Below are 17,705 nucleotides of genomic sequence, written 5' to 3'. Positions count from 1 at the left end.
GCACTGCTGCTACTCTCCCTAGGAGTGGCCGTCCTGTAAAGATGACTGCAAGAGCACAGCGCAGACTGCTCAATGAGGTGAAGAAGAATTCTAGAGTGTCATCTAAAGACTTACAAAAGTCTCTGGCATATGCAAACATCCCTGTTAGCGAATCTACGATACGTAAAACACTAAACAAGAATGGATTTCATGGGAGGATACCACAGAGGAAGCCACTGCTGTCCAAAAAAACCCATTGCTGCACGTTTACAGTTTGCACAAGAGCACCTGGATGTTCCACAGCAGTACTGGCAAAATATTCTGTGGACAGATGAAACCAAAGTGGAGTTGTTTGGAAGAAACACACAACACTATGTGTGGAGAAAAAGAGGCACAGCACACCAACATCAAAACCTCATCCCAACTGTGAAGTATGGTGGTGGGGGCATCATGGTTTGGGCCACTCCAGAATGGCTTAAACAGAAAAAAATACGCCTTCTGCAGTGGCCCAGTCAGAGTCCTGACCTCAACCCGATTGAGATGCTGTGGCATGACCTCAAGAAAGCGATTCACACCAGACACTCCAAGAATATTGCTGAACTGAAACAGTTCTGTAAAGAGTAATAGTCAAGAATTACTCCTGACCGTTGTGCACGTCTGATCTGCAACTACAGGAAACATTTGGTTGAAGTTATTCCTGCCAAAGGAGGTTCAACCAGTTATTAAATCCAAGGGTTCACATACTTTTTCCACCTGCACTGTGAATGTTTACATGGTGTGTTCAATAAAAACATGAGGACATTTAATTCTTTGTGTGTTATTAGTTTAAGCAGACTGTGATTGTCTATTGTTGTGACTTAGATGAAGATCAGATCACATTTTATGACCAATTTGTGCAGAAATACATATAATTCCAAAGGGTTCACATACTTTTTCTTGCAACTGTATACATATATATATATATATATATATATATATATATATATATATATATAATAGAAACAGCATACGCACATATAATAGAAAAATATTTAGGCATGGAGGGGTCACATTGTCATTCCCAAGATTAATCCCGTGTACGTGCATAAAGTTGGCATGATTTTCACAATTTCTGGACAGAATTTGTGAACAGAAATCCCCAATAAGCAGCTACCCGTGACATAACCATTGTCCACTTACCATTGACATGGGCTCCATGGCCTCTTGCTTGATAGGAACTGGGTCAAACATCAGCATTATTGCATCAATGCCCCTTGTGAATTCTTGTCTGTAATCAAAGAACAAATAAAAAAATACGTCATTGCAATGTCCTGATGATACACTGAGCTTCTGCAATACAACCAGCCTCATTGAAGGAGAAATCAATTGCCAGTAGAATGGTTGCCCCCTCTACAAGTCTTCTGGACAGTCAAAAATCTAGAAAAAAAAGCAGCAGCCCTAACAACAAAACAGAAGGCCATGTGTTGTTCAACCATACAATGTTTAAAGGACTTTTCTGAGTAGGGATTTTTTTTGATGGTTTACCATTGAACTGATGAAGGGAAACCAGTGGAAACTCCATGTTATAGCAGTTTGGTTGATAAATAGTTTTATCTTTTGAAATAGTCTTTGCCTGTGTGCCAGGAAATGTCATAGTTACAGACGTTGGCAGTTTTAAAGATTTTTATAGACGTAAGAAGATTGGGTTCCTGTTAATTGACATAAGAGGTATTAATAGTCTTTCATATGAGTGCTCACTTCAGTGCGTAGAATTATCAGCAATCTACTGCTTTGAAGTCCTAAACATGTTCAGCCAGGTGGGCAAAGATGGCATAATACCAAGCTAGATATGTCATCTCAAATGAAGGGTGAAGGGTGGCTGACCGCTATTTTCACGATCAGTATTTAGACTTTTTTTATTTTTATTAAAGCCTCAAGAGATCCACCATGACCACACTGCCCGTATAGTATTACTACTACAGTACACCAATTATAGCATTATTTAGACTGAACTGTAATAAGAATACTTTGGCCCAGATTTACTAATGTGTCTGTGCCTAGAATCTGTCTAGAATGTGGCACAAATTGGCGCAATTAGGGCTTCTGAAATTTTCCTGGCTTGCTTTAAAAAAATGGGTGGGGCTTAGCAGGAAGGACGTGACATCATGGGAAAGGGGTGGGACTTGCAATGCGCCATTTAGTGCCAAAATTGTGCCACAATTCTAGCATACCATTCTGTCTCATAGTAGGCCAACCAATAGTTGGAGTATAGTCAGAGAAAAGTGTCTGCCCCTGCACCACGATTATCATCCAGCCTGAGCCCCTGTGATAAATCTGGTGCAGGTCTAGATAGCTGGTCTATAGGACTTAGTAAATCTGCTTCTTTATGTATCACGATTTAAGGGTACTTTCACACTAGCATTAGAAGAATCTGGCAGGCAGATCCGTCTGACATTGAAATACCGGATCCATCTCTCCGGTGTCATTCAGAAAAACGTATCCGATATTTATTTTTACGTTTATAAAGGTCAATGCGGCAATTTCATAAACACTTGGCACCGGATCCGGCATTAATTCATTTCAATAGAAATGAATGGCGGCAGTTCGGCAAGTGTTACGGAATTTGGGCTGGAGAAAATACCACAGCATGCTGCGGTATTTTCTCCGGCCAAATACCGTAAAAAGGAACGGAAGACATCCTGATGCATACTGAACGGATTGCTTTCCATTCAGAATGCATTACGACAAAACTGATGGTGTGAAATTACCCTTATCTGGTCATTGTATTTCGGTATTATTTGATTACTACAGGTACGGTATTTACTTTTCATACAGGTAATTATCTTTTTTTTTTTTACGCAGTGTATGTTGTGTAGCATTTTATCTGTAGAGAACTGTGTGGATGTGTTATTTGGCCTATGTATGGCACTGTGTTTTGGACACCATACTGTATGTCACCTACAAGTAGGCACTTTAGCTGTGTATGATAGTACACTCTAGGGGCAGAGTGATAGACACTTTAGCACTGGTGCTCCTCTTTCCATTTTGTGTCTTTTTGCACACAGAATTGTCTCAGATCTTTTCAGCATTTGAAAATATAAATACCATTTCCTCCTACGATACATAAAATAGGATTTACTGTCTATTTCCTCATTACGGATTAAGATAAACTTTCCCACAGAGTTCATCTAAGAGAGAAGATTTGCTATGTAGCCAATGGACACTTCTACTCTTCATGAAGACTCCATTCTGAAAAATCTACTAGAAACTAGAAAAGTGAATAACATTCCTCTGACTTGTCTCTGTGTTACCAGTGCAGTCAATATGAAATGTATTTTTATGATAAAGGACATGACTTCAGAGCCTAATATTGTTCTGTCTATGACTGGCCAGTAGGTGGCATATTTTGATGTGCCATAAAAGGCAGCTGCACATCTAGATCTAAAAATATAGAAAACACAAATCATTTCATTCATAAAGGTTTTCACTGCTTTAATAAACGAGGGCACGTGGTGCAATAACTTTCTACCATGGGTAGGGTGAACGTCTGAAACCCAAACAATGATAGAGAATGGTTTGGTGACCGTGTAACAACTACGATACCAATGGTTTCACATTGCGCAAGAAGTTTATTGCTGTAGAGTGTATCAGGGCTCCTTGTAGGCTTGTAGTGGATCACAAAAGCTGAGCAACCCAATAAGCCATGAGGAAGTTGCAGTAGAGCACCACGACACAGTTGTGCACCAATAGAGGTCATGTGATGGCTAAACCAAAGTCATATTGTATGTAAAGAACCATGGCCGTCATATTCATGGCATTATATAGTCTCATATTAGTAGATATTACTCCCTTTACGTAGTGCAGTCTCAACACCACTCCCTGGGCAGAAGCCACCCCTAACAGGGCCCATGTGTACACTGCCAAACACTGAAAAATGTGTCTTTCTGGTGAGTAATGCCCAAGAATTCTTACTTTATAAGCTCTTTAAGACAAACAGGACCAAACAAAGATAGTACTCAAGCTGGGAGATAAAATAAAGAGAAAAGCTGTTAAAAGGGCAATGATCATGATTTTCCTGTGTAAACCTGGTGACCTTTAAACAGATTTGCATAGCCGTCTCCTCAGCTGTTGCATTCCTGGCATTCGGTGGCCCATGTCCCTGCATTGGGAGGGTTGGGGTTCTACTTGTTGCTCGCCTCCATAAATCTTCTTCCACCGTCTACTTCCCTCTGTGAGGTATGGCAGGGCTTGGATTTTTTCAGCAAGCTGTTGTTGCCACTGTTGATAACGGAGATGGTGAAAGGTCAGATGACATCACCGCCTGTTTTCATTCATGGATCTCTGGGTGCCCTTTCATAGACGGATGAATATGGTTGTTATGTTTTAAGATCTTAGTTGCAGAAAAATTTGCCTTTTAAGTCTTGCAGGACTTTTTTAGTCATGCAAGAAGGAATCTTGGTTGGTAGCAACTGAAATAAAATAATCAAAATGTCACTTACTCTCTGCTGTCAGTGGTTAAAGGGGTTTTCCGGTACTTAGCTACTGATGACTGATTATTATTATTTTACCCACTTATATAGCGCTGACATATTCCACAGCACCTTTACACACATTATCTTCGCTTGCTGCCTCTTAAAGCTGGCCATACATTTGAGATAATGATCAGCCACATTGCGGCTGATCTGTCATCCATGGGATCGTTCGTACGAAGGATCACACCAACTAAACTGCCTGACCACGGAATCCAATTTTTTTCTAAAAACAGACTCCCTGGTGCTTGAGCACAATGGCAACTGATTGGCTGAATTCAGCCAACCATGCCATCAACATGCAGTTTCGGCCAATATACGGCTGAAGTTTTTCAGTACGGCGAATTGCATTTTCAGCAGACAAGGCTAGTTTTTCAAACGACAGTCAGCCGGAATGGTCGAAATCGGCCATTGCGGCCAACTTTAATTCTATGTATATGGCCACCTTAAGTACCCTATCAGTGTGTTTAGAATAAACTGGAGTACCGTCGGAAACCAGCGCAAACACATGCTCCATGCCGATGTTGTCCGTGGTCAGATTCACACCTAGGACCCCAGTGCTTCAAGGTACTAGTGCTAACCATTGACCTATCCCAGGATAAGACATCCAAATCGGATCAGTGGGGGTCTGAGACGTGGCACCCCTGCAGATCAGCTGTTACTGGAAGCCGCCGGACAGTTTACAATGGGCAGAGGCTAGGAAACACAGCTCACATGATGGTGGCACAGTTATGGCATGTCATATCATATATTAATGTGGATTCATTGGATCACATGCCATGTACAATTCAATAGGACAGTGGGGTCCAAAACTCAAATTCGACCAAGTACAGCATACTTCTCCCCAGTTTTACATTGTCTTTCTACATGTCCTACAAAATTTGCCCTGTGTTAGTGAAATAGGAATTGGGAACAGGGACTGATATATGTGGTTGCATTCTGTGTACAGCTCAAGGTTGGCGCTACACACCCAATAGAAGACTATGTGGAATTAGGCAATTCAAGACATACAAGACGCCCGTTGGATATTCCATTGTCTGTTTGAAATGCCTGGTAAAAGTAGGGGCAGGAGTCTTGGCCTATTTTATAGCATTTTAACCCTTGGTGATATTGTTTGGTTCCCATGTATTTCACATCTGAACACGGAACTGTATCATATCCCATATGTTTTCTAAAGAGAAATGAAATTCTCTGAGCAGAATGACTTATGTCCATATGTTTTCTTGAAGTAATGGAGAAAAACACAGTGCAAACGCTACTCAGAAACAGGATATATTATGGTCTAATCCTATGGGCTGTCGTCGCCCATTCACATAAAGGGAGACCCAGTCCCCGTGAACATGAACAGCTACAGACATGTTCATAAAATCCAATAACACATCTGTGTTTTCCATCAGACATCTCTGCATAGGATATCCGAAATCTCCTTCATTTCATGTAATTGACTCTCTTCCTCCACCTTACAAGGCGAGCACTTCTGCTGGGGATTGCCAGATGTTGATGTGTGGGGGGCGGTGGGATTGTCTGGTTTAGCATACAGACCTTGGAGATCAACAATGAAAAAGGAAGAGGGGGGTATAAACCAACACAATCCCAGCGCTGACCTTTCCAGAGCACTTCCTATGATGTGTTGTAGACATACTGGGCTCTAACCACCTCAGAACAGAAGAGGCCTGTAAATCATTAGAAAAGCACTGCAGGCACCACGGGTGCTGGAGGGTTTAAGGCTGAATTTGGAACTCGATAGAAAGTGGCCGCTATGTAGCATGACTAAATTAAAGACATAAAAATGTAAAACTTCCATTAAAGTTTGCAATATGGAGAATAGCTGACCAGAAGTTAGATTAAATTGCTCCAAGCGAGAGCTTCACTTTATTACATCAGGAAATTGAATTACTGTGTGCAATTCATGAATACAGTATGTTTAGATAGGAATTAGGCTAGTTGCACATTTGTGTCACAGCATTCTGGCAGGCTGCTCCGGTAGAGAACAGACTGATGGGGTTCTTCAGATCTGGCATTGCTAGATGCAACCGGAATGCCCGCCGGCCCCTATTAATGTTAATAGGTTCGGGCAGAGATCTGGTTGCAACCCGGCAAATAGGCAGAGAATCGTCCGGATAGATAGCGCCGTGCGCTGCGGTTTTTGTTTGGCCAATTCCCGGCACTCTATGCCGGAACAGCCTGCTGGAAGGTGTATGTCAAAGAAGCCTTACTCCATTTATAAAACTGCACAGTACTGAGATTGCATGACACTACCCTCTAGGCGCCATCCGCAGAATACATGCTGTTTATAGTAGCCTATATTGTGTGCATGGGCTATGGTTGTTGCAATAGCTTTCAGCCTCTATGTCAGTAAAACAATGAAAGGGCCACATGAATCAGGCATTCCATGGATGAGGAATCCTGTGGACCCCCCACTGATGAGTTTATAATAATCCAAGAGATTATAAAATGGGCAACAACCTAATAGTTTTTTTTATGGTAGATTAGGTGGTAGAGCTGCTCCCTCTACTAGCTAAACCCAGGAGGTTTATCTCACACAGCTTTAAATGCTGGAAGACTACGAGGGAAATTCTTATGCCTCTATGGCGTAGAAAAGTCACAAATTGTGTCACAACTGCCTGTTATTTTAGCTTTCTGATACCGTTGTCCCCAGCCAGACTTATTTAACAACCTGTGCGCCAGAAAACTGGTGGTGCACATATTATACTGGAAATTTACTACAGCTCTTGGCTGGAGTAGATCTCAGCTCTGGTGCATGGGTGGGTCAAAATTCACCACAATGAAAAATTGTGATGCATCTCTCACCAGCACAGGACAAATAAAATGGCATCTGTCAGCAGTTTTGTCCCTATGACACTGGCTGACCTGTTACATGTGCACTTGGCAGCTGAAGGCATCTGTGTTGGTCCCATGTTCATATGTGCCCGCATTGCTGAGAAAAATGAAGTTCTAATATATGCATAATGAGCCTCTAGGAGCAACGGGGGCATTGGCCTTACACCTAGAGGCTCATCTCTCTTTGCAACTGCCACCCCCTTTACACTTTGATTGACAGGGCCAGGTGTGATTACATTTTCACTGCCTGTCAATCAAAGTGGAGAGGACGCAGCAGGCGCAGACAGAACTGAGCCTCTAGGTGTAACACCCCCCCGTTGCTCCTAGGGAAAAAGCTGCACCCATCCATCCTGCCACCATACCTCCTTAGCTTCTGCCAGAGAACAATACTTTACCGTCGCTTACACTTGGAGCTCCTGTCTTACTGAGGCCTTCTGAATATTCAAGCAGCTCACATAATAATAGCTGCCTCACAAGTCACAGGGAGAAAAATAAGGTTTGGACCTCTGCTGATGTTCATGGGCAGCAGCTGAACATCAGCAGAAAGGCATGTCGGACTCAGCCACAGCCCTGCCATAAAGAATAATGAGTTACTCTGTAGTAATTATGGGCAGGGAAGTTTTTGGATAATTGTGCTGCTCATAAGCATTATCAGATAATAAACCTCGCCTTCAGTGCTCAGCCTGTTTGTTTTCTTCATGCGCTTGATTATTGCCCATTATTTTCCTGTCAGGACCAGAGAACTACTGTAAAACTAGCTATCTTGATAAACGTCAAGGGTTCCACATGGAAGGCAGCCTATGGACTTTACATTGTCGAGACCTGACGTCAATCTACAGTGTAAGGGTAGTGTCAGACACCCTCAGGCGTCTCGTCTTGGGGAAAGGAGTTCTGTCGGGTTGGATTGTCAAGGCTGATTTAATTTTTCTCCCTTGATGTTAACTGCACAGGCGATGAATAGTAAAGCTAGGTTCAGGTCCGCAGCGGAGATTCTGGCAAGATCCTCTATCATAGTTTCTAGCAAAAAAAATTATAAAACACCACTGTGGCGGAATTTAGTCCAGGCCAGAAACCAAAGGACCCTATTATAGTCAACGGTGACTGGTGTCTGGCGATTCTGACATTCTGTCGGAACAGAAAAATGAAAATTTTGCTGCCTATATGAACTTAGCCAAACATGAAGATTTGTCATGTTAGGACAACCACTCTTTGTTTCAAAAGTTCCAGATGAGAAACGTATTAAGTGGGGTTCTGCAGAAAGTCGTTGACAATTTCTCATTTTCCTTGACATGCCTGGTCTGCCCTGGCTGAGAGACAAATGGTTTGAAAGAGCAGGCGCAGGAACACCCCTTTATTAATTTTAAGTACCATAATAAGGCATTTAGATGGTCTACCGAAAAAGACAGCTAAGAATCCTTCAATGAAACATGTATTGGCTACCTAACAAACATTAGTAATCTAGGGGGAATGGAACATTTTCTATCGAATCTTGACCTAGGCCTCTCACCCATTTAGGCCAGTACTCTATGCTCTGCTCTGATGAGGTGCAATAACCCAGAAACAGCTGTCTGCAGATGAGATGCTGGCTTAGTTATTTATCCAAGTAGTGTCTCCAGGCCTGTTTGAAAGGTCGTACATTGACTTATAGGATACTTAACTTACAACTGACAGCATTAGAGGCAAAGCTTACTAAGAGCTCATTTGTATACCCTCTTCCCAGAACTCCAGAGGAGCACTGCCTGGCCTATAAGACTCCTCATAATGTTTAGGTGATCTCCACAAGGAGATATAGTATCCCCCGTAACCTAGAATAGGATATCCTTTTTTGATGCTACATCAGCCATGTCTACCAAAAACGATTAGTAATAATATAATATTTAAGATGCTTACAAAATTTTTTGCATAGATGTAAATTGTGCCTTCCCTGTAAAGGTCTACTCACACCTGGTAGATTTCTAGCAGAAATTTCTGCAACTAGAAATGTGTTAAATACATCTGAATGGGGTCATTTTTCCCATAGGCACATATATTTCTGCTAGTCCCATTCAGAGTTACGGGACAGTTGAATAAATTCTGCAACTGCAGAGACTTGAGAACCTGTCACTACTTTGGTTTGTCTCATCTGCAAAACTGCAGTCCCATTGTGTCATACTGTTTAGTGACAGGTGTCATGCAATGCTTTCGCTATATAGCCCCCAATGACATGTGGTATCATCATGCAACACAATTACATCCCATAACAAAGCTAAAAATGCCTTGAAGCCTAATCCTTGCTCGGATTCCTGCTGTGCGTAGGAAACATCTTCCCCCACAATCAAAACTTCATCACAGTTCTCTATTGTTCTAAGTTCCTCAAAATTTTACAGAAATATTTGTAAATCAGTGACTCTTTTATGTAAACTAATGGTTCAAGTTGGAATTTTTGCAGACCTTGGTCTAGAATAGAAATGTATGCTTCCATGCCAATAATGAAAAGGGCGATGTTCAGAGGAGCACACAACTCGGCAAGTTTGACAGATGGCACCATTCTGGATAGTTAAGATTGACAGACATAAGACTGGCAGAGTAGACTGTCCACAAAGCCTATAGGAACAATCTTCCTGGGTACATGGCTGCACATTAAGAGCTTTCATCACTAGTGAATTCGGTATAAAGCTATGTTCTCAGCAGCTCGTGACCTCGAGGTACATTCCCATTCGAGACAATTGCTGAGTAAGCACAATCAGATTGATATAAGAGGCTGCTGAGAGTTACTTCTTGTTTTTGCCGCTGTGACAGATATGAGTTTCATTTCGAATCAGCATCTATAAACCAGCTACAGAGAATTTACATTGTGACCAACATTTTATCCACCTGATCTGCATAGTAATAAAAAATAGTAATACAAATACCTGCCATAGACAAACAAATCTCCACCCTCCTTTCGTCAGCACTTCACCACCTATCTTCTATGTTATGTTGCTTTTATTTCTTTTGCAATTTTCAAATCATTTTGGATTATATTCCTCTTGGTTTTATTTTACCAGACCCCACTGATAACTTCTTTGGATTTTATGGATTTGGTATAGGACAATGATGAATGTTTTAGGAAATTGCATAAACAGAAATTTTCTCATGCATTATATCAATATTTCTGTTTTCAATCCGAGATGATCCTTTAAGGTTGCAGTAAGTCCAAAGGTCTCACTTTTATCATGCTAATCTGTCTCTAGTCACCAAACTTCTTATATCATAAAACACCCAGCTGAAAGTCTACCTATGGAGTACCAGACACAGACTGTCATAAAACAGCCTAGCGAGAAAATAACCATTACAAAATTCGCATGTCTATGTCTTCCCGGACTAAATATTGGATTACGCCGTCTTACAAAGAAATAGGAAAATCTGAGAAATTCTGATAAGAAGAGTATTTTAAGTAACTGCTATTTACAGCGGGCAAACCCCTCCACTTTCTGTCTCCTGCTGTCTGATCTGAGCTGTTTATGTAAGCATCTTCATAACACCTGCGGTCGTCTTTCTTGCCGTGAGTTGCTAGACTTAGATATGTAATACAGCAGAACAGAACTGTACATTGCAATACTAAATAACAATGTTTTTCTTCCTGGGAAAATTCCCCGTTTTAAAGGCCATTTACACCTCCCACCATACGCCTCTGCTGTGTTTTGTAATCCTGATTCTTATCCTTTGCGGCTATGTTCACCACGTCTTGCAGACACTTCTCTACTTGTATCAATGAGAAGATCATATGGCATAGAAATTATGTTGTTAACATACCATACAGTATATACGCAACAGCAATTGCAAAGCACAAATGCACACTTCTCCTCACTGGTGCAGACATGAAACCTGCCTTATATTTTCTTTGAGCCATCTCAAAACTAGTTGGTTCCAATAACCAAGTAACACCAGCTTCTGCCTGAATGATACTGGTATGTACTCTTAGGGTGTGGCCACATGTGCAGGTTACTTGATGGAGTTATGGAAGTCCTTTATACCTTCTCTCCTTTTATGATCCACTTGTGATTTTGACTTCAAAACTGCATTGAAAAACTGAATGTGTGGCCGTCCCCTTGTAGCTCCAATGACTCCAGATGCAGAATTAATTTGGAGCATCTTTCTTGTGTATTTCATAAGATTTGGATTAGAGACATTTCTGTGAGAGCCTTGTTGTTCATGGGCATGCGTTACCCCGCTGGAAAATGCCATTTGGAAGCCCTGCCATGAGAGGCAAAACATGTGGCCACAAGATGTCCTGCACATATCGCTGAGCTGTTGGTGTCCCTTGTATCACTCTATCCCAGGGATGCTCAACCTGCGGCCCTCCAGCTGTTGTAAAACTACAACTCCCACCATGCCCTGCTGTAGGCTGATAGCTGTAGGTTGTCTGGATATGCTGGGAGTTGTAGTTTTGCAACAGCTGGAGGGCCGCAGGTTGGGCATCCCTGCTCTAGTCCAACTGTCATTGGATCCTAAACAAAACTTGGAATGGTCACTAAAGATGATATGGTTATAGTCCGTAGCAGTCCAGGTTTCTCATTCATAACACCACTTCAAACGAAGGCAATGGTGGCTGGCTGTCAATGGCAGGAGACGTAATGGGCACCATGACCTAAAATTTCCTTCCACTAAGCACCTGGAAATGGTCTGGGCAGAGACAGGTGGTGTGTAATGAAGGTGCCAACTGTACCAAAAATGTTAGAGCTTGTCGTGCTTGTTACAGAACAATCCTCTCTACCGGTGTTCTGTCTGTGTCGTCTTTGTGTGCGTGCCCTTACATAACCACTGCTCCCAATACCTTCTAACAGCTAGGTCAGAACGGCCTAGAGTGGCGGCAATTCATCAGAATGACCATCCTACTTCTCTCAGTCCAATAATGTGCCCTCTGAAAGTCTGTCAACTAGGCAAACTCTTTGAGTGTGGTGTAGAGGCATGTCTAGCAGTCAATGATCTGTCATCAAGAGGTACACTACCCAAAAGTAGCCTCTGAAATTCTAAAATCCATTTTATAGGGAAGCAGTTTTTCACCCTCTTGTGGCAAGACCAGTGTCTCATCAGACCACTCCTGTAATCATCTACATATGTGCCTGAGACTCAACTGCGTGCCGAGTTTTGCAGCAATCTATTTCAATCTGGGTGCGTTATTTTTTGTCATTGAGTGTATTTTCTGATTTTTGTGACTAGGGGTCTGATTTACATGCAGCACAATAAGTTCTGTACATAGCTATATACAATTTGGCCCTCTATTGGTGGCAGAAGGCATCCAAGATTTGTCCTCGATCTACGGTTCATGGGAGCCTCCCAACTGTTCCCCAGCAGATGTAGAAAGAAAGGTTCAGGTATATAGAATGCTAACATGTGTCCACCCTCTGAAACAGAGAGGAGAGGTGAGCATTTATATCTCGGTGGTCGGGGTAACCAGCTCACCAGTAAAGCCATCGTAGGTAATCATCGGAGCCATCGGAGGAAATATTACCAAAAGTTTACAGGGCAGCACTGGAGGACAGAACTATTTTAAAACCCAAAGCGAAGAAAAACCTTGATCGGTTGCCCACAGCAAATTTTTATCATGTTCCCTTTATAAAATTAGATCATCTGTGAAAGTCAAAAACTTGAGGGAATTAAGCTATGTTCACACACGGCAAATTCATTCCAGATTAATCATGGATATTCAGAGCAGAATTGACACCGAACATCTGCAGCGTATGATACAATGCATGAGAAGAGTGTTTAACTAAACCCCCATGGACATGCTGTGCTCTTATAAATGACTATGATGTGTCTGATATCATCGTCTTCCAGTTCAAGCCATGCAAGTTGGTAGAATTCACCTCCTACTGTTTACTTAGGGAGCTGCGTATTCCCATATGACCGGATTTAGCTTGGAGAAGTGACACTTATCATTTGCTCTCATAGGCATCAAAATTAAATAAAGGAAAATAAATCGAAAGCAAATAAAGATCTATGGTAAGTCTACCTCGTTACTAAACTCACGTAGTAGTGCCATAGGGCTTAGAGCACTCCTCAACAATACATGGTTCGCATGCATTGCCTCTATATGTAACACATTTACCCTCCCAACTGTAGATACTGAATGATGTGATCTGCTCGACGGCCCGTTCCACACAACACATAGGATGCAACGTCATTTCAATACTTTGTGGCACAGAAAGAAAAAAATCCCTATTTATGCGATGAGTTTCTGTGTGGTATCACAATGTCCAGCTGTTTGTGTATATGTCTTATCAGCCAGGTGGTATGGGGACCAGCTCACGTGCTTCATATTAGATTACCAGTCTAAATTTAAATTAATGACTAATTTTAGTACATATGAAATGAACCAGTGTGCAGCATATGTTCTCAGTTATAGCTGCATAGTGATGATAATCACTTATGCCCCATTTTGCATGTCCTCCTACAATTGCACCATCCATTTTTGGTAAGTAGGTATAACACTGTTTATCCTAGTGATTGTCCTAGTTTATCCTTTTGTGATTGTCCATATTGCTTCCTTTACTGGCTGGATTCATTTTTCCATCACATTATACACTGCTTGTTTCTATGGTTATGACCACCCTGCAATCCAGCAGTGGTGGTCGTGCTTGCATATGATAGGAAAAAGTGATTTTTTTTTTCTATAGTATGCAAGCACGAGCACACTGCTGGATAACCCCTGGATATAAGCATTGTATAATGTGATGGAAAAATGAATCCAGCCAGTAAAGGAAGCAATATGGACAATCACAAAAGTGCCTTGTATTAACTTTCTCTACATGATAAATGCCATTTTCTGAAGATAGACTACCCCTTCAACCTTCCGTCTCATACATATGTGAATGGAAAATGGCAGAGAGTAAACAACAAAAACAGAAAATGACCATGTCAAGGGAACAATTACTAAAATTACTTTTTGTGTATTTTTTTCAACGTCCGTCAGCACCCAAAAATCAAAGAGGGAAGATCTATATGCTGTTCCACTGCAGAAGGTACAGCCATATACTCGGAATAAGAGACAGTGTCTATATCTGCATGTAGAACAGGTGTCGAAATAGAAAGAGCTCTGTAAAGAAGAGCATAGGCTGGCAAGCTCAGAAATATCTGCCAGACCCCCAGGAAGAGGAAAGGATCATGTTCACTAAGAGGAGATTGAATATCTTCTTATGTGATACTGAGCTCATTGTTACTTCCCCTGCCATGACCCAGTTCTCCAGTGAGGTCATATAACTGGGCCAGTTCTGACTACTGCTGAAAGTACAATATAATGAATATTGCAGATAAAAAATATCTATATATTTATGTTGACCATATAGAGATTCAATGTTTTTTATTTTAATGCTCATTATAAATAATATTAATATTATTAGTGTCCCCAGTTTTATATAAAGGGGTTTTCCGGGAGAACAATATCCTCAGGATAAGTCATCAATATCTGATCATGGAAGGCGACTCCCGACACCCTCATTGATCAGCTGTTTGAAGAGGCCCCGATGCTTTTGTGATTGCTGTGGCCTCCTCACAGCTTCCCATGCACAGCGCCATACATTGGATAGTGGCTGTACCTGGTATTGCAGCCCAGGCCCATTCACTTGAAAGGGACTGAGCTGCGCATAGGCCATGTGACAGAAGAATGTGATGTAAGATCACAGATCTAGGATCATTCCCTGGCTGGTGAATTAATCTGTGCGCTCTTCTGCGTGATGTGATATCAACACACCCCTGCTGCTGTGGCAAGTGGGATGTGCTCAGATCATCGGAGGAACGGGGCTGGATGAGTATTACTTTATTTTATTAACACAGAGGGGTTTCACTACTGTAAGGGGCATAACTACTGTATAGGGCAGTAAGGGGGCATTCTACTGTGTGGGGGGCACAGAGAGGGAATAACTACTGTGTGGGGGCACCAAGGGGGCATAACTATTGTGTAGGGTCACAGAGAGGAAATAACTACTGTGTGGGGGCACAGGGAGGGCAATACTACTGTGTGGGGGAACTAAGGGAGCATTCTGCAGTGTGGGGTCAGTAAAGGGGCATCACTACAATATGGGGGCACTAAGGTTGCATAACTACTAAGGGGGCACAAAGGGAGCATAATTACTTTGTGGGGGCACAGAGAGGGCATAACTACTGTGTGGATGCACTAAGGGAGCATTTTGCAGTGTGGGGTCAGTAACGGGGCATAACTACAATATGGGGGCACTAAGGTGGCATAACTACTGGGTGGGGGCACAAAGGGGGCATATCCTAGCTGTTTGTCTCTTCTGAGACTATTGTTCTGTTCTACCGGGTAAATAATCAGTAGGTCTTTCCTGCTTGGTGTATTGTTTATTCACGCCTTCATGTCTGTACCGTGTAACTGGACGTGTACCATACAGTATTTGGTGCATATTTCCTTTAACAGAAATCAGATTTGAACTTCATTTACACAGTGCAAATGGAGGTCAGAGTTGAGTAGGACATATTTAGGGAAGGCAACGGGGCTCTTATGCGCCCAAGTTGTCTTGCGGTATGCTATGTGGACGCACACTGTCAGGGATGTCACGTCAACCACAAATATGGGCACTTCAAGTTTGCAATGCAGAACTGGTTAATACAAGTCAATGTGGCTCCTGCAGGCTGTCAGGGGAAAGGGAGGGCTGGTTACAAAGAAAATAGCCCTGGTCCCCTCCCTTAGACAATGCCATCCCTTATCAGAGCAGACTGCTGTCTGGTTTCCTGTCTCAAGCTTCTGCATTACCGATTTGGACAAGTGAAACAGGGTAGGCTAGTTAGGGGAACAAAGTTGATATCAGATCCCACTGCAGAAAGTATGCAGACTAGTTCCCTCCTCCAAGGCAAACTACACTGACTTAAGGAACAAGGGGCTCTCTTGTCTACAGGGATAGTGCTGGAAAATGTTCCCAAGCACATCTGAGCACATCTGAATACGTGTCCTGAAAAAAAAAAAGAAAACAGGGTTCCGTGCGGAAAATTAAAAGGCACAACTACTGTATTTTACTGATCGCTTCATTGCTGAAATGCAGCATGGTATAATAATTGAGATGTACAGGAACTAGAACTGTAATATTAGGTCAGAGGACCCCTGAAGTGGTAATTGTGGTATAAATGGTATGCTACTTGCATATACTACATGATCACTTTTTTTATATATTTGTTTTAATGATTTTAACAAAAAATTTCCTAACAGACAAGAAAAAAACTCCTTCACAAAATAAGGAACTTACAGATATTTGCTTAGTGCGTGTCTGCTTGATCAATATACCAGAAAAGGGGCGGATGAGGAAAGGGTATAAAACTAAGGGAAACATAAGAAAAACCAGAAACATCCCTCGCTTATCATCTCATTGTAGGTAGCTCGCTAAGCAGTAGTGGTTCTAGTCACGCACGGGATCCTCAAACACCTCTAGTAAGTGGTGCACCTCAATCACACCATGGCTGAGCCCAAAAGAAGCCCCTCCTGATGTCCAACTTTGTCATTATTCTTGTGGGAGCATTGTAATAAAACTTGATGGTAATTAATAGGCGCCCTAATTTAAAGACCCCCAGTGTTGAATCTGTTGTTGCCCACAATGTCAGTTTCCATGTCTGCTTTACAATTGAACCCTTCTAGCTCATTAGTGCTAGCTTCCTTTATTAGGGAAAGACGTCATTCTGGATAATAATATCAAAGGACAGCACAAAGATAACGTAACACCAATATAGCAGCAACAACAAATCAATGGTAAGTCAGACATGCGGGATGACTGCTGGTTAACACATTTTCATTGCAAATCAAGTTTACTACTAGGCATCCCTACCATATGTAGGCTGTAAAAGGCTTCCCCATACACATAGACATTCTGCTTGGCCGAATGTGGCTGTGTATGCTATGGGGATAGTGGAGAAAGACGCTGCTAGATATTTCTGAGGAGTCTTATCTTCCCAGAGAACAAAAAGATTGGGTGAAAATATTCATCTCACTCGATCCTTGTCTCCCACAACATCTTCTGTCAGGGGAGAGTTGGAAGCTCCCCACAAACATTAGTGTGATGGCTGAACCCTCCATTCTCGGCGGCCAGCTTTATGGCTGTCAGATCAGAGGGTATGTTTCCCATATGGGACTCAAATACTGTATCTACCCAACATAGTCAAACAGGGTTTAAAAGAAAATGAGAGCCACAAAAACCTCATAGGCTCAAATCCATGCAGTAGGGTCTGGTGGAACATAATATATGACACCATATCACAGCATGAAATGATGGTTGAGGTGTTGCTTTATTTTAAAGGGTTACATAAGATTAGAAATATGTGTCCATATTCATCCAAAAACTTTTCACTTTTTTGCACAGATCTATCATTTGGCATCTCTGAGTGCTCTGGGTGTGCTGTACTCCATCACGAGGA

General features: G+C 42.0%; 1 protein-coding gene across 1 annotated transcript in view; it reads right to left on the bottom strand.

Moving 5' to 3' along the window:
- KLF3 (Kruppel like factor 3) overlaps positions 1 to 17,705 on the bottom strand; it is a 55,841-nt gene that overhangs the window by 21,085 nt on the left and 17,051 nt on the right. The window contains exon 2 of the mRNA XM_044298149.1: positions 1,159 to 1,246. Within this exon, the coding sequence (XP_044154084.1) occupies positions 1,159 to 1,215 (57 nt within the window). The 5' untranslated portion in view covers positions 1,216 to 1,246. The remainder of the gene's footprint in view (positions 1 to 1,158; positions 1,247 to 17,705) is intronic.

Source organism: Bufo gargarizans, chromosome 1, assembly GCF_014858855.1.
Source record: "Bufo gargarizans isolate SCDJY-AF-19 chromosome 1, ASM1485885v1, whole genome shotgun sequence".
Lineage (NCBI taxonomy): Eukaryota > Metazoa > Chordata > Amphibia > Anura > Bufonidae > Bufo > Bufo gargarizans.
This window is presented reverse-complemented; position numbering and strand designations above follow the sequence as displayed.